At 43.1% G+C, this 27241-nt stretch overlaps 1 protein-coding gene across 1 annotated transcript in view; it reads right to left on the bottom strand.

Moving 5' to 3' along the window:
- Nucleotides 1-6224: 6224 nt before the first annotated feature.
- LOC124798538 (inactive dipeptidyl peptidase 10) overlaps nt 6225-27241 on the bottom strand; it is a 1422769-nt gene continuing 1401752 nt past the window's right edge. The window contains exons 17-18 of the mRNA XM_047261988.1: nt 19900-20105; nt 6225-9494 (exon numbers count right to left, since the gene is read on the bottom strand). Coding sequence (XP_047117944.1) covers nt 9387-9494; nt 19900-20105 — 314 coding nt within the window. The 3' untranslated portion in view covers nt 6225-9386. The remainder of the gene's footprint in view (nt 9495-19899; nt 20106-27241) is intronic.

Raw genomic sequence — 27241 nt, 5'->3', positions numbered from 1 at the left:
TGGCTTTTATTGCTGTTATTTCTAGATCCGGAATCATCAAGACCATTTCATTTCTCGGAATGTGCCCTGTCAATCGATCCCTTGTCTTTGTCAAGTGGTCCAGATAGTTCTCTTCTCCCCAGCTCTATTCAGTACCACCTCATTAGTTACGTGATCTATCCGTCTAATCTTGAGCATTCTTCTGTAGCACCATATTTCACAGGCTGCTGTTCTCTTTTTGACTGAACTGTTTATCGTCCACATTTCATTTCCACACAAGCCTACACGCAAGACAAATACCTTCACAAAATACTTCCTAACATGTAAATCAGTATTCGATGTTAACAGATTTCTCTTCTTCAGAACCGCTTTCTCTGGCGTTGCCGGACTACATTTTATATCCTCTCTGCTTAGGCCGTCTTCAGTTATTCTACTGCCTAATTACGAAAACCCATTTACTACTCTTAGTGTGTCGTTATCTAATCTAATCCCCTCAGCATCGTCTTATTTACTCCGACTACATTCCACTAACCTTCTTTCGATTTTGTTGATGTTCATCTTATATTCCCTTTTCAAGAGGTTGTCCATATCGTTCAACTGCTCTTCCAAATAGTTTACTGTCCCTGACAGAATTACATCATTGGCAAACCACCAAGTTTTTTTCCTTATTTCTTTATATTTCTTCCTCGTTCCGCTTTCCAAATTTATCTGTGTTTTTCTTTACTGCCAGCTCAGTGTACAGATTAAATAAAATCGTAGGTAACTTTTCATTCCCTGTAATTTGTCTCTCATGACGTGAAAATTTCAAAGAGTGTATTCCAGTCGACACTGTCAAAATCTTTCTCTAAATCTGAAAATGCTTTTAACGTAGGTTTGCCTTTCTTCAGCCTGTCTACTAACATATGTCGTACAACCAATATGGCTCAAAGATTCCTACACTTCTCCCGACTCCAAACTGATCTTCCCTGTGACCGGCTTATACCAGTTTCTTCATTATTCTGTAAATAATTCGTGTCAGTATTTTGCAACCATAAGTTATTTAACTGATTGAATGAGATTTTCACTCTGCAGCGGAGTGTGCGCTGATATGAAACTTCCTGGCAGATTAAAACTGTGTGGCCGACCGAAACTCGAACTCGGGACCTTTGCCTTTCGCGGATAAGTGCTCTACCAACTGAGCTACCGAAACACGACTCACGCCCGGTACTCACAGCTTTATTTCTGCCAGTACCTCGTCTCCTACCTTCCAAACTGTGAGTACCGGGCGTGAGTCGTGCTTGGGTAGCTCAGTTGGTAGAGCACTTGCCCGCGAAAGGCAAAGGTCCCGAGTTCGAGTCGCGGTCGGGCACACAGTTTTAATCTGCCAGGAAGTTTTATTTAACTGATTGTTTGGTAATATTAGCTCCTGTCAGCACCCGCTTCCTTTGGGGTTGGTGTTATTGCCTTCTTTCTGAAGTCTGAGGATAATTCGCTTGTAAAATTAATATTGTACACAATTCGTCAACTCCTACCACAGACAACGTGTGCAATTAATGAAGACAAATGATTTTAAACAAGAGGTAAGTTCTGTCAACGGGTTATGTTGTAGTATATGACTACACACTTGTGGTCGTCGTAACGAACAGCGCCATGAGCTTTAAGTTGTTCGTATAGGTGTGAGTCATTTTATATCAGTCAAAAAGGAAATATATTAATGTATTCTCTCTTGTCTACACGTTAAAAATAACTTATTTATTAGTAAAAAATTCATACTGTGAATGTTCAGAAATACATTTTACAAAATCCACAGTTGGTGTTTTCGACTGATGAAGTAAATATTCATTTCCAACCATTGATTCGCTACCTCAAAGTACCCCGTTTAGAGTTCTCTAGCTACTGTAACAATTTGAGCCCTGAAGTTTGGGAGACGGAACCTTTCGAGAAAGGATGTCAGTAATGAAACGTGTTAATAGTTATTCATATTTCTGGAGCAGTACAGAAATCAGATACCTTAATCTGCCTGCAGAAATATTGAGTGTTGGGAAGTAAAATACATATAACCTTCGTGAGTGTAATTGCTCTGTCCGTTGAATATTAAAATAATATTTTGTCTGAACAGGTTTCGGTTCTTTGAGATACGTTGTAACCAAAGAAGTTAGTTGTATTTTGGTTTTGCTAGAAGAAAATTTTGTTAACTGACTGAGGCACTGGTAAAACACCACAAAAGAAGAAATCGAGCCATCTTCAAGTAAATGAGTGAAGTAGTAGCTGTTCATTAAGAAATTTCTATGTGGAAGTATTTTGTCTCCTAAGGATAACATCAATAGATGTGACGTACTTATCAACTTAGAGAATAACAATTTACTGAAATACTGAAAACATTGGAGTATAGGCTACTTCATTACTACTATTGCGTTGGTAACACATTCGGATTACTTGAGTATATGGTTCCCACAGATAACTAAACAGAAAAACATATTCTTACTATTGACTATGGAAACTGAAGAAGAAAAATTGGAAAAAAAAATTTCCACGGGGTTGTAGTATGATCGAGAGCTACTGCTATGTGTGCAGTCATATATTGTGTTAAAGTTACTTAGAGCTCACAAACACGTGATACTATATTGTAAAAGCATGACTTTGTGCTACTCCAGGGAACTCACCTGTGATTTAGGGCTGTGCTACAAGTTGTATTGTCCGTGTACAGTCAATAAGTTAACATGTAAAATTTTGATCGGTTTCGGTTTCACCAAGCCGCCTTCAGATGTGAGTACGGCGGCAAAATTTTGAGCTTTTCGAAAAATGTTTTCTCAAGCACCAAAATCACTCATCTACTACAATGTATTGCCGGTAATTGTTGTCACAACAACAATTTTCAATTTGGTTGCTGTAACAACTGAAAGTGGCAATTCGTGTAGTGTAGCAAGTGTAGAATTTCATCTGCTGAATAAAGGTACAGGGTTAGTATAAGTGATTGAAGAGGTTTCACAGATTTTCTGAAGCTACGTTATTTGAGATTTTACCACAGGGCTTTGCACACACAAGGAAAACTCGAAAAGATTTTTTACGCATTACTAGTGGTCCATATGTGCCCCTCTATTCATTCTGCAGATATAAAGTCGATAATCAAGATCTCCCGACTTCCCATGTGGGTCGCAGCATATCCCCTTTGAGTGTGTTGAAAAGCGCTCTTGATGTGAGCTCGTAATTCTGGCAGGTTTGTAGGTAGAGTAGTCGTCAAGACTGACTCTTTAACATAATCGCGCACACACACACACACACACACACACACACACACACACACACAGACACACACAAATCGAATGAGCATTGTTACCGCAGACTGATGTTAATGCATTTCAAGCACAAAATACTCTGTCTGGATGAATTTATGAAATAGTTTCAATCGTTTATAATAATATTGTAGTTGTAAGCTAAATTTCTAGACACAAATTAATTAGAGGAAACAACTACTACAAAGATTGGGTTAAAGAAACTGACATATAGTCAAAACAAAAATAAACACAACAATAAATAAAGAATTAAAAACACACCTCCGACAGCAGGCGTATAATAATATGTCGTAAGAATAAAGAACCAGTACAGAACCATACCATATAGGAAAAATTACTCTGCAATAAAGACTCACCTGCACTCGATGCACTTCGATTGACGTTCAGCAAACACAAAGGACGCAATGATTTTGGTATGTGTCACTCTTAACACCGTTGGGGCTGAAACACTTTATTCAGCAACATCCATACTGAGGTAGAGTATCTCAGCTATAACCAAAAACCGCTGAATCCGACAAAGGGAGGAAACATCAAAATTCAGGCTGCATCAATGCGAAGATATCGCATTTCGGATACAGACATCTTAGTTTTCGATAGGGGTCTTTTCGCCATATTAGCGGAGTTGATAAAGGGTCCTGCAACGCTTTTGATCATGAGCTCCTGGGCAAAAAAAAAAAAAAAAAAAAAAAAAAAAAAACTGATAGAAAGATTGTCGCTAGATCAATGAATTAAAAAGAGTGCGATATGCAAATAAGTCTTCTGAAAGTAATTTCCACGTTAAATGATTGAAATTGATTATACCAATGTCTCTGCCTAAATTAAATATTATCTAAATGATTGCCAATACTTCAAGCGGCTGAAGGAAGATTTTCACCTTATTGGTTGTTCCTTTATTGGTTGTTTTGGAGTGCTTCGTGGTCAACTACATAAATTTATAATCAGAAAGCACCTGGATAATAGCAGTGAAATTAGTGTTCTCCCTGTCATGCAACAAGCAGCAATACCAGCGGTAAACTCGAAATGTCAAACTGTGCTTATCCACATACCAACGCAAAGTCTGACAGTAGTCATAATACCAAATAACATAGTAAAAAAATAATGAAAAATATTGTATATGAAATGCAAATGGTACATTGTACAATAAACTGGTGTTCTACTTTTTTTGAAGGGAAATGCGCAGATAATGTGAAACACGATACAACATCTAAAAACAAAACAATTAACATGATTTTCATAAGATGGACCGAAGAAGGAAGTACTCTGCTGTATGCAAAATCAACAACATCATCTGAACACTAGTTTATTACAAAATTCCAGAGACATAATTGGTTTCTTTCTTAGAAGAACCTGAGTGGTCTTTCTGTTTCTTAATATACATATCCCACCTAGTGAACAACTATTCTCACCTGTTACAAACAAGTTTCTTGCGATTACGGCGTTACGAATTGGCTAGATCATCCTAGAGTACAACATCAGGAAATACTCAAATGTTCCTTTTGATTAATTTCCATTGGGAAATTGCACTCAGTTACTGTGAAATGAGTTTCAAATGATAGAGCACAGCAAACAGTCGTCCCTTTATTTCACGTTTTATTAGACAATCTAGATTTCGGCTAGTGCCTAGCAATTAACAGTGCACTAGTGCATGGTATCAGTGCATGTCCCATCATGTTGTTGGGGCTTCTTTCACAATACGTTCAAGACTTCAGTATGAACTGTGGCAGCAGCTCGAACAACAGGGTCTGACGTACTGGGACCATGCACTGGTACCATGCACTGATGATGATCAGTCCCATACTTCTTTACTGCCATTGCCTTCCTCCGACCGTAATGGGGACGAATGATGATGATGAAAACGACACAACAACACCCAGTCATCTCGAGGCAGGAAAAATCCCTGACCCCGCCGGGAATCGAACCCGGGACCCCGTGCTCGAGAAGCGAGAACGCTAACGCGAGACCACGATCTGCGGACGGTACAATGCACTAGTGCACTGTTAATAGCTAGGCACTAGCCGAAATCTAGATTGCCTAATAAAACGTGAAATAAAAGGACGACCGTTTGCTGTGCTGTATCATTTGAGATTAAAAATATGTCTCTCCTTTTGAGAAATCTTTATGCTGCTGAGTACATACGGTACCAATACTGAAAATAAATTTTGAGATTATTTTGTTTAATCATTTCTGACAACAGTTATTATTTTATTATTCGTAATGAATGCTTTATAGAAGTACATGAAAGTTAAAAAATAAATTGTAAATTCCTAGTTTCAGCTGTGTTCTGATGCCATTTGAGAAAAGTTGACACTACATTAAGACATGGAATTATCGGAAACTGAATAAAGTCTAATAACAATATTGTAAGAATTAAATGATGGTGAGGCATACAGGTATTTACTTACATCATCTGTTAAATCTTCGTTGTTGAGCGCTTTCAGTAAAATTTCAACTGTTTTATAATTTATTTACTGTTTCACTTATTGTCTATCCAGAGCTAAGCATCTAAAATGAACTTACTCTTACAAGGAGACTTCAAGCAATCAAGTAAGAGAGGGAAATTATCAGAACTGTGCGGTCCGAAATAAGTATCCTTCTCAACTGAGTTATCTAACAACACCTCGTCGAGGTGTTTACCTTCTTCACGTTAAAAGTACTGCTACAGCGACTGAATTCTTTTATTTTATTTGAATTTGTTTTTCAGTGTTCGTGACCGCGACGTGTCGTGAAGGAAATTACCTACCTTTCATCTCACATAACGTGCCATCTGGTGTGTATCGTGATTGGAAGGTAGAGTTGTAGACCCACAGTAGCCACAATTCAGACTGTCGAAAACTCTTAAAACTATCTGCTCACTGCGGGTAGTAAGAAACTGTGCGCTTGAAAAAAAAACTACTTCTAGGTAACTAGACATAGCACATTTTCTCAAGAAAAGGTTCTTTACTGTTTTTTACTTTTATTCCAAAGTTATTGAAATAATGTGAAGCTCACAACAATATTTATTAAATAACGTTTACAAAAATCGATCTGAGTGTACTGGAAATTCATAGCTTGTACGCCTGTGGAACATTCAGAGAAATATTTCAGTAGGCTAAGATAAACCAACTGTGTGCCAAAATGCCTGTCCTGTTTCAGCTTTGTGATTAGTGGGAAGCAAGTGACACGCAGTACATAGGCCGAAAATTAAAGAACTGCGAGCCGTTGTGCACGCCGACTTAAACGTTCGTTTCTCCGAATGTTCCACACGTGTACGGTTATCATTTATACAAATCACTTACAAGTATCCCATTCAAACTCATTACAGTATGAAGCTTTTTTGTTACATCTCTATTGTATAAAAAGTACGACTGAATACAAGATTGGTTTGCAGTCTATTACGATTGTACACTTCAGAGAGTTGTTTAGAAATCTAAGCAAGTATAATGTAGCTCTTGCATTGCAAACCCCGGTACCCACTTAAAAATGTTTGAGGCATTCTTTGAATTGATTAGCATAAAATATTAGAATGTCCGATGAACGTGAAATTTACAGTGAAGATATGATAAAACAGGAGCATAGAGGCACTGTCTTGTATCTATAAACACAACCTTACCTTGAGTGTAATTAGCAGACTAACTACCAGACATCCAAGACACAATCGGTTGCGAGAATGTCGTCCAAAGAAACTATAGCAATTTTTTTTTGTGGAAGGAAACTTACAAATGAAATAATTTAATTTAAAAACCTTTTACAATTCATTGTGTAACATTTTTATTTGGTAACAATGCATTGTATAAAAATGAACAAATCTTCTGAGTATCCAATTCTACACAGTACTTAACTTAGTGTTTTGTATAGGCAGATTCGAGATGTATGTAAAGAACATTACGCGAGCTTCGTCTAAGCATATCATTACAAATGTGAAGAAATAAGAAACAACGCGATGGAAAAAACCTGAAAAAAATCACAGCCTCCCCTATTAAAACTGTTTCGTTATTTTCTTGCCAAATCATAAAGACGATTGTGACGTAAATCTGCCTTACTAGGCGCGCGGCGTCACGGTAGAAACCCGCCGCCGAAGTTACGAAGAAGTAGGCCACGTACAGTTAATGGCGACTGCCACGGATGAACTAGCCTCAGAATAAACAATTTACTTAAGACACTGACAAAGTAGGCCATACTCTCTTCCACAGAGAGCACAGAAATTAAAAATTTGCGAAAAATGTCATTCGTGTCATAACTTTTCTACTTTTAGTTACTTCTTCTATTTTGTAGCTACAGTTAATAATAAGGCCCGATCATATTATTTTCCAAAACTATCACTTTCTTCTTGAAGAATAAACCTGAGTTGGTTTAGAAGGCTATTACATAAATACCACTTTAAGCTGAACAATTGACAGTAGATAACTTACAAAACCCAAGTTGTAAAAGTATAACACTCGCTTTGATGCAACGCATATTTAGCAGTTTTAATTTACGCATCTTTTTTCAGTTCCACCACAAAAGCTAAGTATGATGTTTCTAACGCATTAAATACGTGACTCAACGCTCTCATCCTTTTTACATCTTTTATTGTGAGTACTTACAATTTGTACTTATTTGTGTAAACCCTATGGGTCCTCAACTGCGCTACAAGTACGCGTCAGTGAACTAACTTAGGCTCAGGTAAAAGTCTTTATGTAGTGGGTGAGTGGGAAATAGTAAGCTCATCAAGTGTAGTAGAGTGAAACTTAATTGGTGGGAAGGAAGTTGCTTATGATTTCCTTTAATAGAAGAGGCTCTGAGAATATGTGTACGTTTCAGAGGAAACGCAGTGTGTGTCTGCAGGCACTGGGACACGAGCTGACAATGACACGTAGCCCTCTCACCTCACCACGACCCGTCTGGCTCACTTCCCGCTATCTGTGTTTCCTAGTCTACGAAGCCCTGTTACTGCCTGTGTCCTATTTACATATTGTACTGTTTACCAGTCATTTCCAGACAAATGTGTAAGACCAAGTGCCTTTCTACAAAACTTATTTCTAGTTCTACGACTGGGTTTACGTTAGTGGAAACGTTCTGAAGCTTGTAGTCTGATTTTATACGAAAAGCGGAGAAGGTTTCTTTAACAACAGTTCAAGGTCTTAAGATTACGTAACGCTGCATTGACCGCTATTGCTGAATTCGGCAGTATATTGTGTGACGTACATCTAAAGCAGAAGGACAACTTTAGGCTATATCTTTCTTGACAGATTCCGCGTTCGTTATGAAGAGAAACGAATGATCTTCTAAACGGTACACACAGATCAGTATTCAAAAATACATATCTCAGAAAATGTTGTGTTCAGAAATGAGTGATATGCATGTTTTATTTGTCGTGCTTATTGCCAAGTGAACTATTGCGTAAATGATCAGAATCCATCTAAGAGTATTAAAAAAGGCGCTACTTCTGTAAATCAACATTCCACGGGAAGAATATGACGTTCCTTATGGCGGCGGCTGCGCAAACACAGGGGGGAGAGAGGTTGTGGGAATGCGTGTTCCATTTGTACGCCGCAAGTTTGCACAGCCGCGAAGCCCCTTGCACCCTTGACGGAAAGACGAGGTCAATGACACTACTTCCTTGTGCTGAGTATATCACCTGCGCTTACTCTTACTGAGCGAGAGATTTCCCGTGGCAAATGCTGAAGATACTCTGACGTTACTCGTCTCGTCAGTCTTGCCGTTTAGTCGGCTGAAGACGAGCGCCTCTCACGGTGGAGTGAAGCCCCCCTCTACCAGGAGAAGATAGTAGCGTTACGTAATATGAAGACTCCGCCGTACTTACGTAATGCACTTTTGATTGTATTGAGTTAGTTTTAAGAAAATGGGAAATACGTGATGCCTCGATACAAAGGCGATAAAGATTTAGAAGAGCCATTTCGTTCCGACGACCGTCACCGTCCGCAGGTGCACCAGCGCGGAGATTGTCTGCTTCTGTGATTGTGCCCGCACGTTGCGAAGTACCGTCCCGCCTCGCTTGGCTCACCTGCAGAATGCACCACCCGCCGGCGGCGGTAGCATTATTGTCACTGCCACACGATAGCAGATGGACGACGCGCGAGAGTCGAGTAGAGTCTCTGGTTCACGACCTTGACCGTGGCTCGGCACAGGCACAGGGTAAGGCGGCGTGGCGGCTCCTCACGACTGCTCCACGTCCAGTTTAAGGCACTCCTTTAGAAAGTCCTCCATGGAGCGGTACACGTGCTCCAGGACGCCCTGCAGCAGGTGACCCTCGTCCGCGTAGCTCTGCAACACACGTCGCCACCAGTCATAGGTGCGCTGCTCGCGCCACGACACGGCTCTTTCCACCTTGAACGATTTTTGGAAGAAAATGGTGAACTGAGTTGATCTCTCTGAATATTTTGGCTTACTAAGCGATGCCTGACACCACCGCAAAAAAGCAGACATTGGAAGACAAATACTTTATTAAGAACATGTTGCGAGCCATACGAGGAAACCAAATCGTCCTACGTGCCAGTTAGAAAGTTTTTATAAGCAGCTTCTTGCAAAAAAGGAAAAAGCAACTAGCCTCTGTTAATAGTGCTTCATATTTACAAAAATAGTGCCGTTACCAGATTCGAAATTTTTTGGAAATGTATGGTAGGATTTCATGGGAGCAGACTGCTGACGTCGTCGGTCCATAAGCTTACACACTACTTAATCTAACTTAACCTAAGCACAACACACACACCCACGCCCGCGGGAGGACTCGAGCCTCTGACGGGGGGAACCGCACGAACCGTGACAAGACGCCTTACACCAGTTCAAGCTGCGACATTCATCTTTAGAACGCTGTTCAAGTTTGTGTTACATTTGTTCTTGTTTACGTTAGTTGTTGGCTGGTTTCTTCCAATAGCTAATGTAAACAGCAACAAATCCATACATATTATAAAAATGTATGTACGAATCGATCTCAGCGAAACTGGTACACATATCACTTACAGTGTCTGGAAAGAAACGGTGTAGGGTTAAGAACCACCTGCTTCTCAAAAGGATGGGGGTGGCGGAGGGAAAGGAAGCGAAGTTCATGACACGCAAATAGCCAGATTATATTATCCCAGTATTTGAAAATGAGAGCACTTAGCAACTTGCAAGAAACTTAACGCGTAATTTCGAAACGTTCAGAGACTTTTTCTCATTGACAACCCCGCCCTCCTTCCCACAACATGATGAAACGTAAAAAGTTCATCACTTATTACATTTTTCACTGTTCATACAGTAAAACTGCCACATCAGCATTAAGTCTTTTAATTAATTACTTCTTTATCAGTAGCTCTATTCCCATCATATGCCCAGGCATATCCTACTCAGTGTACCTGCAAAAATATTTCATTGTACAACATACAGTTCGGGAGTAATAACCTCATAAACACTAAGATTCGTGAAAAACTGTCGCATCATTCAGGACTTTTAATTTATTTCTTTACTACTAATTCTGTTCGAGTATCTAAATACACTACTGAATGTACGTGCAAAGTTATACCTTCGTACGACATATATCTCAGGAGATATGACGTCATAAACATTGAGCTACCTGAAAACGAAACTGCACGACCAAATTCACTAGAGATACAGGTGAAATATGTGTACAAATATGTAGGTGAAATATGTGTGACATGTGCGAACCTGTGCAAAGCTGCAGGTGGAAAGCTCCACCTAAACTCTTGGGTCGATTTCAGCCAAACTTCGTACACATATTACTTACAATCTGGAAGGAAATGCTATGGGAGTAAGAGCCACCAACTTCCTCTTGGGGTGTGGGTGATAGCATGGTGATTGAGAGAGGGAGGAGGGAGACAGAGGAGATGGACACAGATAAGGGAAAGACGAAACGGGCAGAGATAAGGGGAGAAGAAAATGGACAGACAAAGGGAAGAGGAGGAGATGAACAAAGAGAGTGGAAGGAGGGTCGGACAGAGAAAGACTAGAGGAGAAAATGGGCAAAAATAATGGAGAGTAGGAGATGTAGAGAGAGCAGTGGGTGGGGAAATGGACAGAAAATTGGAAGAAGATGGACACAGACAGGGGGAAGAGGAATGTACAGAGAGAGACAGAGAGAGAGAGAGGGGTGGGGAGGAAGAGATTGAGAGAGGTGGGCAGAGGGAAGGGGGGGGGGGGGGGAGCTGAAAGACAGAGAGGAGGGAGAAGCAGAAGGACAGAGAGAGTGGGAAGAGTAGGAGGTGGACACGGTGGAGGTGGAGGAGGTGGGCGGAGTGGAGGGAGCATGAGATGGTGAAAGAAGGTGAGGAGGAGATGGACAGAGGAAAGGGGAAGAACGAGATGGACTAACAGAAGCTTGGAACAAATACATACCAAGGCAATGCCAGATACTCAGCTAGCGAGCCGGCCGCTGGTGGACGAGCGGTTCTGGCGCTACAGTCTGGAACCGCGCGACCGCCACGGTCGCAGGTTCGAATCCTGCCTCGGGCATGGATGTGTGTGTTGTCCTTAGGTTAGTTAGGTTTAAGTAGTTCTAAGTTCTAGGGGACTTATTACCTCAGCAGTTGAGTCCCATAGTGCTCAGAGCCACTTGAACCATTTGAATCAGCTAACGTAATATAAACGTAACAGCCGTCTGAGAACGAATCTATCGGTTCGAAACCGGTAACGACGCTATTTGTGATGCTTTTTAAAAGCGGCTGCTTGCTGTTTACGTTTTTGCAAGAATCAGCTTGTATTTTGCACACAGCCAGTCTAAAAAATGTCAATTTTCGACAAAAAAGCAGGAGCAACGTTTTTGTTCCAGGTGCTATTAATACTGATACACTACATTTTATTTCTGATAATAGAAGTACAAAAATACATCATTAAGTTTTTAACAAGTGGAAATGCAGCCAACAAAAAACATTTCTCATATGTTTTACTATCGGAACTGCAGAGGGAAGCACAGTTTGGCGCAAAGACCAAACATCGCATACTAATTAATGTCTGAAAGACTTTCTCCGTGGTTTGGCACCTGAGTCAAGCCTAGGGATATGCAAAAATGTATCGAGGACACAGTAGCACCGAAAACGCTTTTATTTTTAAGGCATGTAGAACAATTTCTGGTCCTCAATTCTCCTCTGACTTACTGTAACATATTTGGTATTAGAAGGAAGCCTTATTTTATTTTTATTTAATAGAAATGCTAGCAAAAGGATACATCAAAATGTTTACATCTCGTATTTTATGGCGTCAAAAATTTAATAATCACTATAAGATTTATACAGAGCCTGTACTAATAAGCAGCATAGCCCAGCGTTCTTGGAATAACCAGGCAGGACAATGGGAGAGAGGCCGTGTGACTGCTTCCCGCGTATGCCTGCAGAGAGACATGCTTGAATATCGCGATCTTTTGTGCTTTAGCTCTGCTCTAGGGCAGAATGCCTAAGACAGTTGCCACTGCTCTCCTGGATGCCATCTTTGTTTCAAAGCAGACGCCCTCAGGCTGTCTGTGTCTGTCTCTTTTCACTGTATTAATATCTTTTAATTGCTCCTGATTGTTAGGATGAGAGAAGTAATTGTGTCAGGTGGGAATGTGCGAATGTGGAGACCGATACGGTCGCAGGTTCGAATCCTGCCTCGGGCATGGATGTGTGTGATATCCTTGGGTTAGTTAGGTTTAGGTAATTCTAAGTTCTAGGGGCAGATGACCTTAGCAGTTAAGTCCCGTACTGCTCAGAGACATTTGCGAATGTGGAAGAATAAAAATAGACGGAGGCAGAGGCTAGTTACAACTGGGGAACAGGCAAACGCCCAAGGGCCATCTGGTCTGAAGCAAAGCTGACAGAAATGCGTAATGTTGGTTGCGGATGACACAGGAGTTGTCGTCCAATGATATCCCATATGAGATCGACTGGAGACAGATCTGGTGATGGAGCAGACCGAGGCAGCTTGTCGACGCTCTGTAGAGCGTGTGGGCGACAAGACCATAACTCCAGGTTTAGGTCCAGTTTGACTTGCACGCAGACAAGATGTTTGTAGGCCCTCATCTGGCCTACTTCTAAACAACGAGGGCCATCACAGGCACTGAGGCACAACGAGCTTTCATCAGAAAACACAACAGACCTCCATCCTGCCCTCCAATGACCTCTCGCTTGACACCATTGATGTCTCAAATGGCCGTGCCTTGGATGATGCCGCGCGGGGTAGTTGTGCGGTCTTGGGGACCTTACCACGGTTGGCGTGGCTCCCCCCGCCGGAGGTTCGAGTCCTCCCTTGGGCATGTGTGTTGTCCTTAGCGTAAGTTAGTTTAAGTTGGATTAAATACTGCGTAAGCCTGGGGACCGATGACCTCAGCAGTTTGGTCCCTAAGGACTTACCACAAATTTCCAATTTTTTTCCTTTGGATGATGATGATATTTGGTTCGTAGGGCCCTCAACTATTCATTATCAGTGCCCGTACAAATCCCCAATGTTCTCACTGTCCAGCATCGCCACTTTTCGAATGTGGATGAAATGATGAGGACAACACAAATAGTCAGTCTCTGGGCGGAGAAAAATCCCCAATCCGATCGGGAATCGAATCTGGGACCCCACGATCCAGAGGCAGCAACATAGATCACAGCTGCACATGCCGTGCTTTAAGGTCGGTGGAATGGACGCTGCAGGACGTCTGGCTCGGATCAGTCCTTGATGTAACCGATTTGTAACAGTTCGTTGTGTCACTGTGGTGCCAACTGCTGCTCAAATTGCTGCTGCAGATGCAGTGCGAAGCGCCACAGCCATACGCCGGACTCGGTGCTCCTCCCTGTCGGTTGTGCCGCGTGGTCACCCGGAATCCGGTCTTCTTCGGACCGTACACCCTCGCGGCCACCGCTGCCGGTAATCACGTACAGTGGCTACAGTCCTGCCAAGTCTTTCTGCAACATCACAGAAGGAACGTCCGGCTTCACTTAGCCCTACTAAGCGATATCGTTCAAACTCAGTGAGTTGCTGGTAATGGCGTCTTTGTGGCCTTAAAGGCATTTTTGACTGGCATCAACAAAACTCGTCCAATCTCAAAGGTAACTAACGCTCACGAACGTTACATCGCGTATATAAAGGAAACAAAATTGAAATTTGTGGTAAGGTCTTACGGGACCGAACTGCTGAGGTTATCGGTCCATAAGCTTACACACTACTTAATCTAACTTACACTAGCTTACGCTTAGGACGACACACACACCCATGCCCGAGGGAGGACTTGAACCTCTGACGGGTAAAGGAAACATGATCTGCATTTTTACAGTGGCGCTACTAGCACCACTCTGATGCGAAACTTGAATAGACATCGTTTTTCAGATGTAGACCTCTTGTTTATGACACACAGCTCCTTTTTGGTGTTGAGACTTTTTTCGTCAGTATATATATCACTACCTACAGATAATGCTTGTCACTATGATAACTACTGGACTCTCCTTCTTTTGCTAATGCCTGTGTCCCGCAGTTTTCGCAGGGTCGGCGTGGTTACAATCGGATTTGGCAAGGTTAATTTGAAGGCATAGCCAGGTGCCATTCCTGTCGCCACCCTGTACCCTCGGGACGGAAGAGTGTACCCCAGCTGTCTGTGTCTAGTGTAAATCATGAAATAATGCGAACGTGTGTCAAATGCCTCCGAGTCGTGTAACTGAGGCCGGACGTGGGGACCAGCCCGGTATTCACCTAGTGGGATGTGGAAAACCGCCTTAAAACCACATCCAGGCTGGCTGGCACACGGCCCTTGTCGGTAATCCGCCGGGCGATTAGAGCCGGGCTGGCGCACCTACCCCGAGTGCAGGAAGCATTAGCGCCTTTGGCTAACCTGGGGCGTCATGAAAACTACTGGACCACTACCTACTTAATCCATTTATACAGGGTGGTCCATTGATAGTGACCGAGCCAAATATCTCACGAAATAAGCGTCAAACGAAAAAACTACAAAGAACGAAACACGTCTAGCTTGAAGGGGGAAACCAGATGGCGCTATGGTTAGCCCGCTAGATGGCACTGCCATAGGTCAAACGGGTATCAACTGCGTTTTTTAAAATAGGAACCCACTTTTTTTATTACGTATTCTTGTAGTACATAAAGAAATATAAATGTTTTAGTTGGACCACTTTTATCGCTTTGTGATAGATGGCGCTGTAATGGTCACAAACGTATAAGTACGTGGTATCACGTAACATTCCGCCAGTGCGGACGGTATTTGCTTCGTGATACATTACCCGTGTTAAAATGGACCGTTTACCAATTGCGGAAAAGGTCGATATCGTGTTGATGTATAGCTATTGTGATCAAAATGCCCAACGGGCGTGTGCTATGTATGCTGCTCGGTATCCTGGACGACATCATCCAAATGTCTGGACCGTTCACCGGATAGTTACGTTATTTAAGGAAACAGGAAGTGTTCAGCCACATGTGAAACTTCAACCACGACCTGCAACAAATGATGATGCCCAAGTAGGTGTTTCAGCTGCTGTCGCCGCTGATCCGTACTTCAGTAGCAGTAGCACACAAATTGGGCGAGATTCGGGAATCTCAAAAACGTCGGTGCTGAGAATGCTACATCAGCTTCGATTGCACCCGTACCATATTTCTATGCACCAGGAATTGCATGGCGACGACTTTGAACGTCGTGTACAGTTCTGCCACTGGGCACAAGAAAAATTACGGGACGATGACAGATTTTTTGCGCGCGTTCTATTTAGCGACAAAGCGTCATTCACCAACAATGGTAAAGTAAACCGGCATAATATGCACTACTGGGCAACGGAAAATCCACGATGGCTGCGACAAGTGGAACATCAGGGACCTTGGCGGGTTAATGTATGGTGCGGCATTATGTGAGGAAGGATAACTGGCCTCCTTTTTATCGATGGCAATCTAAATGGTTCAATGTATGCTGATTTCGTACGTAATGTTCTACCGGTGTTACAAGATGTTTCACTGCATGACAGAATGGCGATGTACTTCCAACATGATGGATGTCTAGCACGTAGCTCGCGTGCGGTTGAAGCGGTATTGAATTGCATATTTCATGACAGGTGGATTAGTCGTCGAAGCATCATACTATGGCCCACACGTTCACCGGATCTGACGTCCCTGGATTTCTTTCTGTGGGGAAAGTTGAAGGATATTTGCTATAATGATCCACCGACAACGCCTGACAACATGCGTCAGCGCATTGTCAATGCATCTGCGAACATTACGGAAGGCGAACTACTCGCTGTTGAGAGGAATACCGTTACACGTATTGCCAAATGCATTGAGGTTAACGGACATAATTGTGAGCATTTATTGCATTAATGTGGTATTTACAGGTACTCACGTTGTAACAACATGCGTTCTATCACATTGGAACAACCGAAATAAACTGTTCAAACATACCTAAGTTCAGTATTTTCATTTAAAAAACCTACCTGTTACCAACTGTTCGTCTACAACTGTGAGCCATATGTTTGTGACTATTACAGCGCCATCTATCACAAAGCGAAAAAAGTGGTCCAACTAAAACATTCATATCTATTTACGTACTACACGAATATATAATAAAAAATGGGGGTTCCTATTTTTAAAAAAACGCGGTTGATATCCGTTTGACCTCTGGCAGCGCCATCTAGCGGGCCAATCATAGTGCCATCTGGTTTCCCCCTTCAAGCTAGACAAGTTAGGTTCTTTGTAGTTTTTTCGTTTGACGCTTATTTCGTGAGATATTTGGCTCGGTCACGATCAGTGGACCACCCTGTATACCGAAGCGCAACATGTGACCTAGGTGATTTTACTCTTGTTTGCACTAAGTGAGAAGAGTAAGACGAACACTGTTCCGGATTTTGACCAACGTTCAAATTACCAGCATTCAGGATCGATAGTTGCTGGCCGTCGCAGAAAGAATATATCGTAATCGATTTTTCATTACAGGTCACGTTAAAAAGTAAAATGTTTCTATTTTAAACTTAAAATGTTTGGAGCGCTGAACAGAAGAAAATTTTGTGATACTCATCACAGTTCTCTGTCACACCATATAATGTCGCGACACACCCGTTGTTCTTAGCGGTGGAAGATGGAAAGCTAGCACTGCAACTTTAGATTGGAGAGAATGAGAACGTTGGCATTACTGAATGGGTCAAACATTGAAGCTAGCATGGAAAGAACACAGAATTGCTTTGAAACGTGGTAGGGAAACATACTGTAAAGACATAATATGGCTGAATTTAAAATTAGTGAAAGGAATGTAAAACAAGATCATAAAAACGGCGCCAAGAGTGCTACAGTATCAACAGTCTTAACGGAAATGAACTGCTGTCAACAAACGAGCTTTAGTCGTACTCAATTAACAGAAATGCAAATAATCTCTGTCGACAACACTGTGTCGTAAATCTGTAATAATGGTAGTCCAGAGTGAAACAGAGCATGTAAATAAGTCACTTGTGGCCAAAGTGGCGGAGGGCTGACCGGAACCATGATAAAAAAAGGCAGCAATGTTAAAATACACAGAGCATTTCATGAGGAATGTTAAACATTTTAGGAGCTGGTAGTATAGAATATAATCTGAACGTCTGAGTGAACAAAATGTGGATGAAGTAGAAGCCGTTATTTAGTCGGCAGAAGGTATTCCTTCAACAAACACGAGCAGAATTTCTGTATGTATCGGTGTTTCACATACAAGAATATGGTAGATATCACGTAGGCACAGCCTCTAACCTTATCATTTACAGTGTATTGAGCAGCTTCAAGAAAGAGATGAAGATAAAATGTTGGAATTTTGCCGCTGGATACTTCGCGAATCGCCGAGTAATCCCTTGAATAAAGTTTACGGATGAAGCCACTTTCATTTGCGACGGTATCACTTTGTTTCGGCAAAAATGCATCTGCTTTTGTGGAGACGCGTTTCAAAAACGCATCTCTGTAATTGTGTGGTCTGGTATGATAAGACTGTCTGTTGATTGGAGTTGTTACGTTGCCGTGTAGTCTTACAGAGACTTCCTTGAGAATGAGCATCCAGCGTTACTGGAAGAGGTTCCTTGGCTACGAAGGCCCGCATGTTCGTCGAACAAGATGGATCCCTTCCACATTGTTCTACTGACGCGACACGTGATCCAAACGTAACATTCCCCGGAAGATGGACCAGCGAAATTTGTCACCTTTTTGGCCACCAAAGTTGCAGAACTTATGCCTTTAGATTTTTGACTATGGGGATAGTTTAGAAGTGAAGTCTAGAAAGAAAAAGTAAGCAAAAGAGACAAATTGATTATTCGGGTTATTAATAGTGCTTCTCATCATAAAAAGAAAGCCAAGATGACCTCAGAAGAGTTATAAGTGGCGTTATCAAGAGAACTGGAAGTTGTGCTGAAGTCAGATGTGGAATTTTTAATGTCAGCTTTGAACTTTATCAGTTTCTTTCGCTTAAACTTCTGTGAGCATCGGTTTTTGTTACATTGTAACAGCTGATTTCAGTAGCCAATAAAAATTGGACCCATATTGTATGGATGATTTTATTTTGTTTGTCCGTACTAAAATTTCGTTCCAACAGACCTCGGAAGGCCCAACGGTACCGACCGACCGCCGTGTCATCCCTCAGCCCACAGACATCACCCGATGCAGATGTGGAGGAGCATGTGATCATCGCTACGCCCTCCTGGCCGTGGTCAGTTTTCGTGACCAGAGCAGCCACTTCTCAGTGAAGTAGCTCCTCAATTAGCCTCTCGCCAACAGTGGTCGGCAGACACGAATGGTCACCCATCCAAGCGCTAGACAAGTCCGACAGCAATTAACGACTGTGGATTGACGGGAACCGATGCAGAACGGCGTTGTTAGTCTATACTACAACCTCCTAAAATATTTGATGTGTCTCGCGTAAAACCCTGTGTACGGGATTAACAGTTTGAAGATTAAAATACAATAAAGAGGATCCATTATCACACAGTGTCACAGTCAGCAAGTACCTCGGATTTTGTGTGGGTGAGATGGGAGAAAGGCTGGTTGGATACAGTACAGATAGTTGGGTCTGGGAGTGTCTTTCATGTCCCGTAACAGTTGTAGGCGGGTGCTGACTGGCCAGCGGTGGCGACGATGTTACCTGGCGACTGTCGCTGCTCCGACTAGCAGCCGAGGTCAAGCTCCAAGCTCTCTGGCGGACTTCACAAGCCTCCAGGCCGAGATGAGAGAGAAAGCGCGAGAAAATTTAATTCAGTAACTGACGATGTCGAGTGCTTCGGTAGAATGATGAGGCTGGTACAGGAGAAGAGCTTGATCTGGTACGTGATATTGATGGATGTTGGCTGTAGTAGACGCTACCGTGTGATGATGAGGATGGTAGAGGAGAGGAGATTGATCTGGTATCTGAAGAAGATGGAATTCGGTGTAGTAAATGCTACTGTGTAATGATGAGGCTTGTGCATGAGAGAAGACTGACCTGGTATCTGAACATGTTGGATGTAGTAGACGCTACCGTGGTATGATGAGGTTGGCACAGGAGAGGAGATTGTAGGTGATTTGGGTGTGGTACATGCTACTGTAGGATGCTATGGCTGGTCCAAGAGAGGAGAGTGACTTTGCACGTGAAGGTGATAGACGTTGGGTGTAGTAGATGCTTCTGTAGGATGATGACGCTGGTACAAGAGAGGAGACTGACCTCGTACCTGAAGTTTTCTGTTTGTTGGGTGTAGTAGACGGTAGTGTGGGGTGACGAGGCTGGTGCAGGGTGGAGACTGACCTGGTATCGGAAGATGATGTTGGCCTGCGCGAGCGCCCGCGCCAGCGCGACGCCGTGCACGTAGGGCGCCGTGACGTCGGCGAGCCCGTGCAGCAGGTAGAGCGAGTGGCTGGGCACGTAGCGAGCGCGCTGCGTCGCGTCCGCCTCCACGTAGCCCTTGTAGTTGTCGCCGGGCAGCCCCAGCACGCGCTCCGTGAACGCCGAGTCTGCAACAGCGCGGGGCGTCTGCGGTACACATGGCGCCGCGAACGGCGGCGCACGAATTTGGGCCTGTAATGCGCACCTACGTCACGCATTCTCAGGCAGCCAATGGGCGTCAGGAGTGCTCTGAGCGCTCTGCTTGGAATGTAGTAGCCAATGCCATCGTTGAACTTCATCGTAACGAGTTATTTAGCAACTTTTTACTCCATTTGTTGCGATTTTGGCAGCACTGACGGTGGAGGCAAGCGACAAATTCTACATTAGCATGCGAGAGACATGATTTACAGGATACACGCTATGTACGAATGCATGCTCTCGCGGCGATATCCGTTAATAAAAAGTTCTCGGGTTTCAAACCGCGCCGCATAGAACATGAAAGGTGTTACCGTCTGCGCTACCCCGAAAAGTCAGCTGCAGCAGAACATGCTCTGGAAACGGACACCGAATTGCATTCGATGAGACGTCTATTATTAAACGGGCTAATGGCTTCTAGGATAGCGTGATAAACGAGGCCACAGAGATTAGAATTTCTGACAACACCTTCAACAGAGACAGTGGATTGCAGCTGAGTACAGCATGGGATGCGGTGTTGAGGGAGCTAAAGCGGGCCCGGCGGTCGTTCGGCCAAAACATTACCACATATGGTGCGGGACCGAGCACCAGTGACGTCACGAGCGACGGCGCGGCTACATAAGCACGGTAGTGACGACCACACGACAGTCATCCACTTGACAATGGCAGAGGAGATCTCTGCCGAAAGCTCGTGGGCAGTAAACCACTTGACGCGGTTTGAAACCCGAGAACTTTTTATTAACGGATACACGCTTTCTTTAACCGCAAACGGAGACGGGTGAACCGCAACTGTCGCTTGGAACGTTCAACAGTGCAATCCCCGTCCATGCCTCGACATGCATGAACCACCATCGTTTGTGAATCGGTGTAGCGACAAGTCGTTTAGCGTACGTAACGTGAGGCAACGGGCGCAATACAACAACAAAGTCTTTCGCGAAGGAGTTGTCGCATTAAGTGTTCTCAGTGCACTTGTCGCATTAATTCTCAGTGCAAATATGAGATTTCGACAGTATCCTCGCCGGCCGAAGTGGCCGTGCGGTTAAAGGCGCTGCAGCCTGGAACCGCAAGACCGTTACGGTCGCAGGTTCGAATCCTGCCTCGGGCATGGATGTTTGTGATGTCCTTAGGTTAGTTAGGTTTAACTAGTTCTAAGTTCTAGGGGACTAATGACCTCAGCAGTTGAGTCCCATAGTGCTCAGAGCCATTTTTTGACAGTATCCTCCACTGTAAGCATCATGTAGTCAACCGAAATAAAGGTCTTACACAGATACGTAACTGACGTAGTGGTACTCGCTGCAGCTTAAGGTTGCACAGACGCAAAAGATGAAACGTCACTCTGCGTCTTTGTAAGACTGGTCACTTCATGGGGAGAGAATACACAGATGTACACCGCGTGTTATACAAAATAACACATAACTGCTGCGAGTCAAATTTCATCGTTGGTGTCAATTTAGCCTCTGGTCTTAGTAGATACTACCTCGTAGGTTAAATTTATGTAATTCCTTTATGTCTTCGACAGTCAGTTTCCTTTCTGGACGAAGTCAGTGGTGCATATTGTAGAAAACTCGGATGTCATCTAGAAACAGCACGACATTTGGATCGAGAATACTTAATACTGCAGGGGCAATCGTTCAGAGCATCATGCAGTGTACAGTTTGCACATTTCTTATTTACTTAACAGTTATTTATTTATGCGCGTATTCTAAATGGGGTATTTTTAATTTTATGGCCCATGGACATAATCCATACACTCAGTACCCTGTACTTCATTTAAGTATACAAGTATAGTATTTCTGGAGGCACATAATATAATGTAATATAGAACAGCTCAATGTGAGAGATGGCAGAAGCTGATATCCAGTGCCAGCACACAGTTTACTCCTCCCGACTAGTATCATGAGATATACTAAAATCAGCATCCCTATCTGACGGACAGATTACCATTAAGAATGTTCATTTCTCTTCACCCCAACAGACAGCGCAGAAAGGTTTGGAGTGAAATCCACATCACTGGCAAAAAGACACTTTCTAGCAACCTAATTCTTCCACCTCCCATACGTTTGTCGTCCAAATACTGTCGGCGAAAACTTCTTTTACCACCACAATGCGAACGGGGTATCTTAAAGTCAAACGCCACCCATTAGGCATGCTTTAGTTAGAGTCCACGCAGAATGACGCGGCCTGTAGACAGCAGTCGGCACGGAATGCGTGGGGAGAGTGGTAGGGGTGGGGGGAACTGCCGAGCGCTGGAGCGGAAGTGCCATGCTAAGCAGAGCTCACATTTTTATAAATATTAAGTGCAGCTCCTCCAGGCCCAGGCTTGCATGGTAACCGTTCTAAAAGATCCGTTATCTCTGTGCCGCGCGGGTTTAGCCGAGCGGTCTAAGGCACTGCAGTCACGGACTGTGCGGCTGATTCTGGCGGAGGTTCGAGTCCTCCTTCGGGCATGGGTGTGTGTGTTTGTCCTTAGGATAATTTAAGTTTGGTAGTGTGTAACCTTAGGGACTGATGACCTTAGCAGTTACGTCCCATAAGATTTCACACACATTTGGACATTTGTTATCTCTGTTTTTGTGCGTATCTAAAAAGAATCCCGCTGAAAATGCAACAAAATCAGCGATCTGTTTTCGCCTGGCGTGTTAACCATTTGTAACTTTCAGAGAAGCCCCAAGAGTGACGAATTGTGAGTGAAACCAACTGATTTCTGTAGTTGCCATGCTAAAATTCACTTCTTTGCCAAAATACAGCGGAATTCAATAAGGTCTGCTCACTAGCATGTTGTGCAGGTGCAACTGCGAGAGAATTCTGAAATAGTTGATTATTAAGTTTATTAAGTGAGGAACCATGGACTTGCCGTTGGTGGGGAGGCTTGTGTGCCTCAGCGATACAGATGGCCGTACCGTAGGTGCAACCACAACGGAGGGGTATCTGTTGAGAGGCCAGACAAACGTGTGGTTCCTGAAGAGGGGCAGCAGCCTTTTCAGTAGTTGCAGGGGCAACAGTCTGGATGATTGACTGATCTGGCCTTGTAACATTAACCAAAACGGCCTTGCTGTGCTGGTACTGCGAACGGCTGAAAGCAAGGGGAAACTACAGCCGTAATTTTTCCCGAGGACATGCAGCTTTACTGTATGATTAAATGATGATGGCGTCCTCTTGGGTAAAATATTCCGGAGGTAAAATAGTCCCCCATTCGGACCTCCGGGCGGGGACTACTCAGGAGGACGTCGTTATCAGGAGAAAGAAAACTGGTGTTCTACGGATCGGAGCGTGGAATGTCAGATCCCTTAATCGGGCGGGTAGGTTAGAAAATTTAAAAAGGGAAATGGATAGGTTAAAGTTAGATATAGTGGGAATTAGTGAAGTTCGGTGGCAGGAGGAACAAGACTTTTGGTCAGGTGATTACAGGGTTATACATACAAAATCAAATAGGGGTAATGCAGGAGTAGGTTTAATAATGAATAAAAAAAATAGGAGTGCGGGTTAGCTACTACAAACAGCATAGTGAACGCATTATTGTGGCCAAGATAGACACAAAGCCCATGCCTACAACAGTAGTACAAGTTTATATGCCAACTAGCTCTGCAGATGATGAAGAAATAGATGAAATGTATGACGAGATAAAAGAAATTATTCATGTAGTGAAGTGAGACGAAAATTTAATAGTCATGGGTGACTGGAATTCGTCAGTAGGAAAAGGGAGAGAAGGAAACATAGTAGGTGAATATGGATTGGGGGGAAGGAATGAAAGAGGAAGCCGCCTTGTAGAATTTTGCACAGAGCATAACTTAATCATAGCTAACACTTGGTTCAAGAATCATAAAAGAAGGTTGTATACCTGGAAGAATCCTGGAGATACTAAAATGTATCAGATAGATTATATAATGGTAACACAGAGATTTAGGAACCAGGTTTTAAATTGTAAAACATTTCCTGGGGCAGATGTGGATTCTGACCACAATCTATTGGTTATGAACTGCAGATTGAAACTGAAGAAACTGTAAAAAGGTGGGACTTTAGGGAGATGGGACCTGGATAAACTGAAAGAAACAGAGGTTGTAGAGAGATTCAGGGAGAGCATAAGGGAACAATTGACAGGAATGGGGGAAAGAAATACAGTAGAAGAAGAATGTGTAGCTCTGAGGGATGAAGTGAAGGCAGCAGACGATCAAGTAGGTAAAAAGACGAGGGCTAATAGAAATCCTTGGGTAACAGAAGAAATATTGAATTTAATTGATGAAAGGAGAAAATATAAAAATGCAGTAAATGAAGTATGCAAAAAGGAATACAAACGTCTCAAAAATGATATCGACAAGAAGTGCAAAATGGCTAAGCAGGGATGGCTAGAGGACAAATGTAAGGATGTAGAGGCTTGTCTGACTAGGGGTAAGATAGATACTGCCTACAGGAAAATTAAAGAGACCTTTGGAGAGAAGAGAACCACTTTTATGAATATCAAGAGCTCAGATGGAAACCCAGTTCTAAGCAAAGAAGAGAAGGCAGAAAGGTGGAAGGAGTATATAGAGGGTTTATACAAGGGCGATGTACTTGAGGAAAATATTATGGAAATGGAAGAGGATGTAGATGAAGACGAAATGGGAGATAAGATACTGCGTGAAGAGTTTGACAGAGCACTGAAAGACCTGCGTCGAAACAAGGCCCCGGGAGTAGACAACATTCCATTAGAACTACTGATGGCCTTGGGAGAGCCAGTCATGACAAAACTCTACCATCTGGTGAGCAAGATGTATGAGACAGGCGAAATACCCTCAGACTTCAAGAAGAATAGAATAATTCCAACCCCAAGGAAAGCAGGTGTTGACAGATGTGAAAATTACCGAACTATCAGTTTAATAAGTCACAGCTGCAAAACACTAACGCGAATTCTTTACAGATGAATGGAGAAACTGGTAGAAGCGGACCTCGGCGAAGATCAGTTTGGATTCCGTAGAAATGTTGGAACACGTGAGGCAATACTAACCTTACGACTTATCTTAGAAGAAAGATTAAGAACAGGCAAACCTACGTTTCTAGCATTAGTAGACTTAGAGAAAGCTTTTGACAATGTTAACTGGAATACTCTCTTTCAAATTCTGAAGGTGGTAGGGGTAGAATACAGGGAGCGAAAGGCTATTTACAATTTGTACAGAAACCAGATGGCAGTTATAAGAGTCGAGGGGCATGAAAGGGAAGCAGTGGTTGGGAAAGGAGAGAGACAGGGTTGTAGCCTCTCCCCGATGTTATTCAATCTGTATATTGAGCAAGCAGTAAAGGAAACAAAAGAAAAGTTCGGAGTAGGTATTAAAATTCATGGAGATGAAGTAAAAACTTTGAGGTTCGCCGATGACATTGTAATTCTGTCAGAGACAGCAAAGGACTTGGAAGAGCAGTTGAACGGAATGGACAGTGTCTTGAGAGGAGGATATAAGATGAACATCAACAAAAGCAAAACGAGGATGATGGAATGTAGTCAAATTAAGTCGGGTGATGCTGAGGGAATTAGATTAGGAAATGAGACACTTGAAGTAGTAAAGGAGTTTTGCTATTTAGGGAGTAAAATAACTGATGATGGTCGAAGTAGAGAGGATATAAAATGTAGACTGGCAATGGCAAGGAAAGCGTTTCTCAATAAGGGAAATTTGTTAACATCGAGTATAGATTTAAGTGTCAGGAAGTCGTTTCTGAAAGTATTTGTATGGAGTGTAGCCATGTATGGAAGTGAAACATGGACGATAACTAGTTTGGACAAGAAGAGAATAGAAGCTTTCGAAATGTGGTGCTACAGAAGAATGCTGAAGATAAGGCGGGTAGATCATATAACTAATGAGGAGGTATTGAATAGGATTGGGGAGAAGAGAAGTTTGTGGCACAACTTGACTAGAAGAAGGGATCGGTTGGTAGGACATGCTTCGAGGCATCAAGGGATCACAAATTTAGCATTGGAGGGCAGCGTGGAGGGTAAAAATCGTAGAGGGAGACCAAGAGATGAATACACTAAGCAGGTTCAGAAGGATGTAGGTTGCAGTAGGAACTGGGAGATGAAGAAGCTTGCACAGGATAGAGAAGCATGGAGAGCTGCATCAAACCGACTGAAGACCACAACAACAACAAGTGAGGAACTGTGGAAAGTAAGGTCAGTAGCGCCCGCCTGGCTAGCCGTGCTATCTAACGCGCTGCTTCGCGAGCGGGAAGGCGTGCCGGTCCCCGGCACGAATCTGCCTGGCCAGACTGTGAATGGTTTTTAAGGCTGTTTTCCATCTGCCTAGGCCAATGCGAGCCCGTTCCCCTTATTATGCCTCAGTTACACTATGATGGCGATTGCTGCGCAAACACTGTCTCCACGTATGCGTACACCATAATTACTCTCCCACGCAAACATTTGGAGTTACACTCGTCTGCTATGAGACGTTCCCAGTAAGTGCTTCTAGAGGCACATAATACTGGTATAATGTAATATAGAACAGCTTAATGTGACAGATGGCAGAAGCTGATATCCAGTGCCAGCACGCAGTTTACTCCTCCCGACTAGTACCATGAGAAATGCGAAGCGCACAATAACCCTGGGTTCGGTGTGGGACGGCGATGGGTTGGGTGGACTGCTGTGGCCTGTTGTGGGGTTGTGAACCACTGAGGGCTACGGCGGGACGAAGCCTCTCCGTCGTTTCTAGGTCCCCAGTTCAATCCACAATACACAAGGTCAGTAGCTTATGAAAAAACACATCCTCGAAACAAAATAAACGTATAATTTCTTCAATTGAAGCTCAATGTAGACAAGTGTAATTTGCTGCGAATACATAGAAAGAAAGATCCCTTATCATTTAGATACAATATAGCAGGTCAGCAACTGGAAGCAGTTAATTCCATAAATTATCTGGGAGTAGGCATTAGGAGTGATTTAAAATGGAATGATCATATAAAGTTGATCTTCAGTAAAGCAGATGCCAGACTGAGATTCATTGGAAGAATCCTAAGGAAATGCAATCCAAAAACAAAGGTAGTAGGTTACAGTACGCTTGTTCGCCCACTGCTTGAATACTGCTCAGCAGTGTGGGATCCGTACCAGATAGGG

This window comes from Schistocerca piceifrons, chromosome 5 (assembly GCF_021461385.2).
Source record: "Schistocerca piceifrons isolate TAMUIC-IGC-003096 chromosome 5, iqSchPice1.1, whole genome shotgun sequence".
NCBI lineage: Eukaryota > Metazoa > Arthropoda > Insecta > Orthoptera > Acrididae > Schistocerca > Schistocerca piceifrons.
Note: the sequence above shows the minus strand (reverse complement) of the source record. Positions and strands in the feature narration are given on the sequence as shown.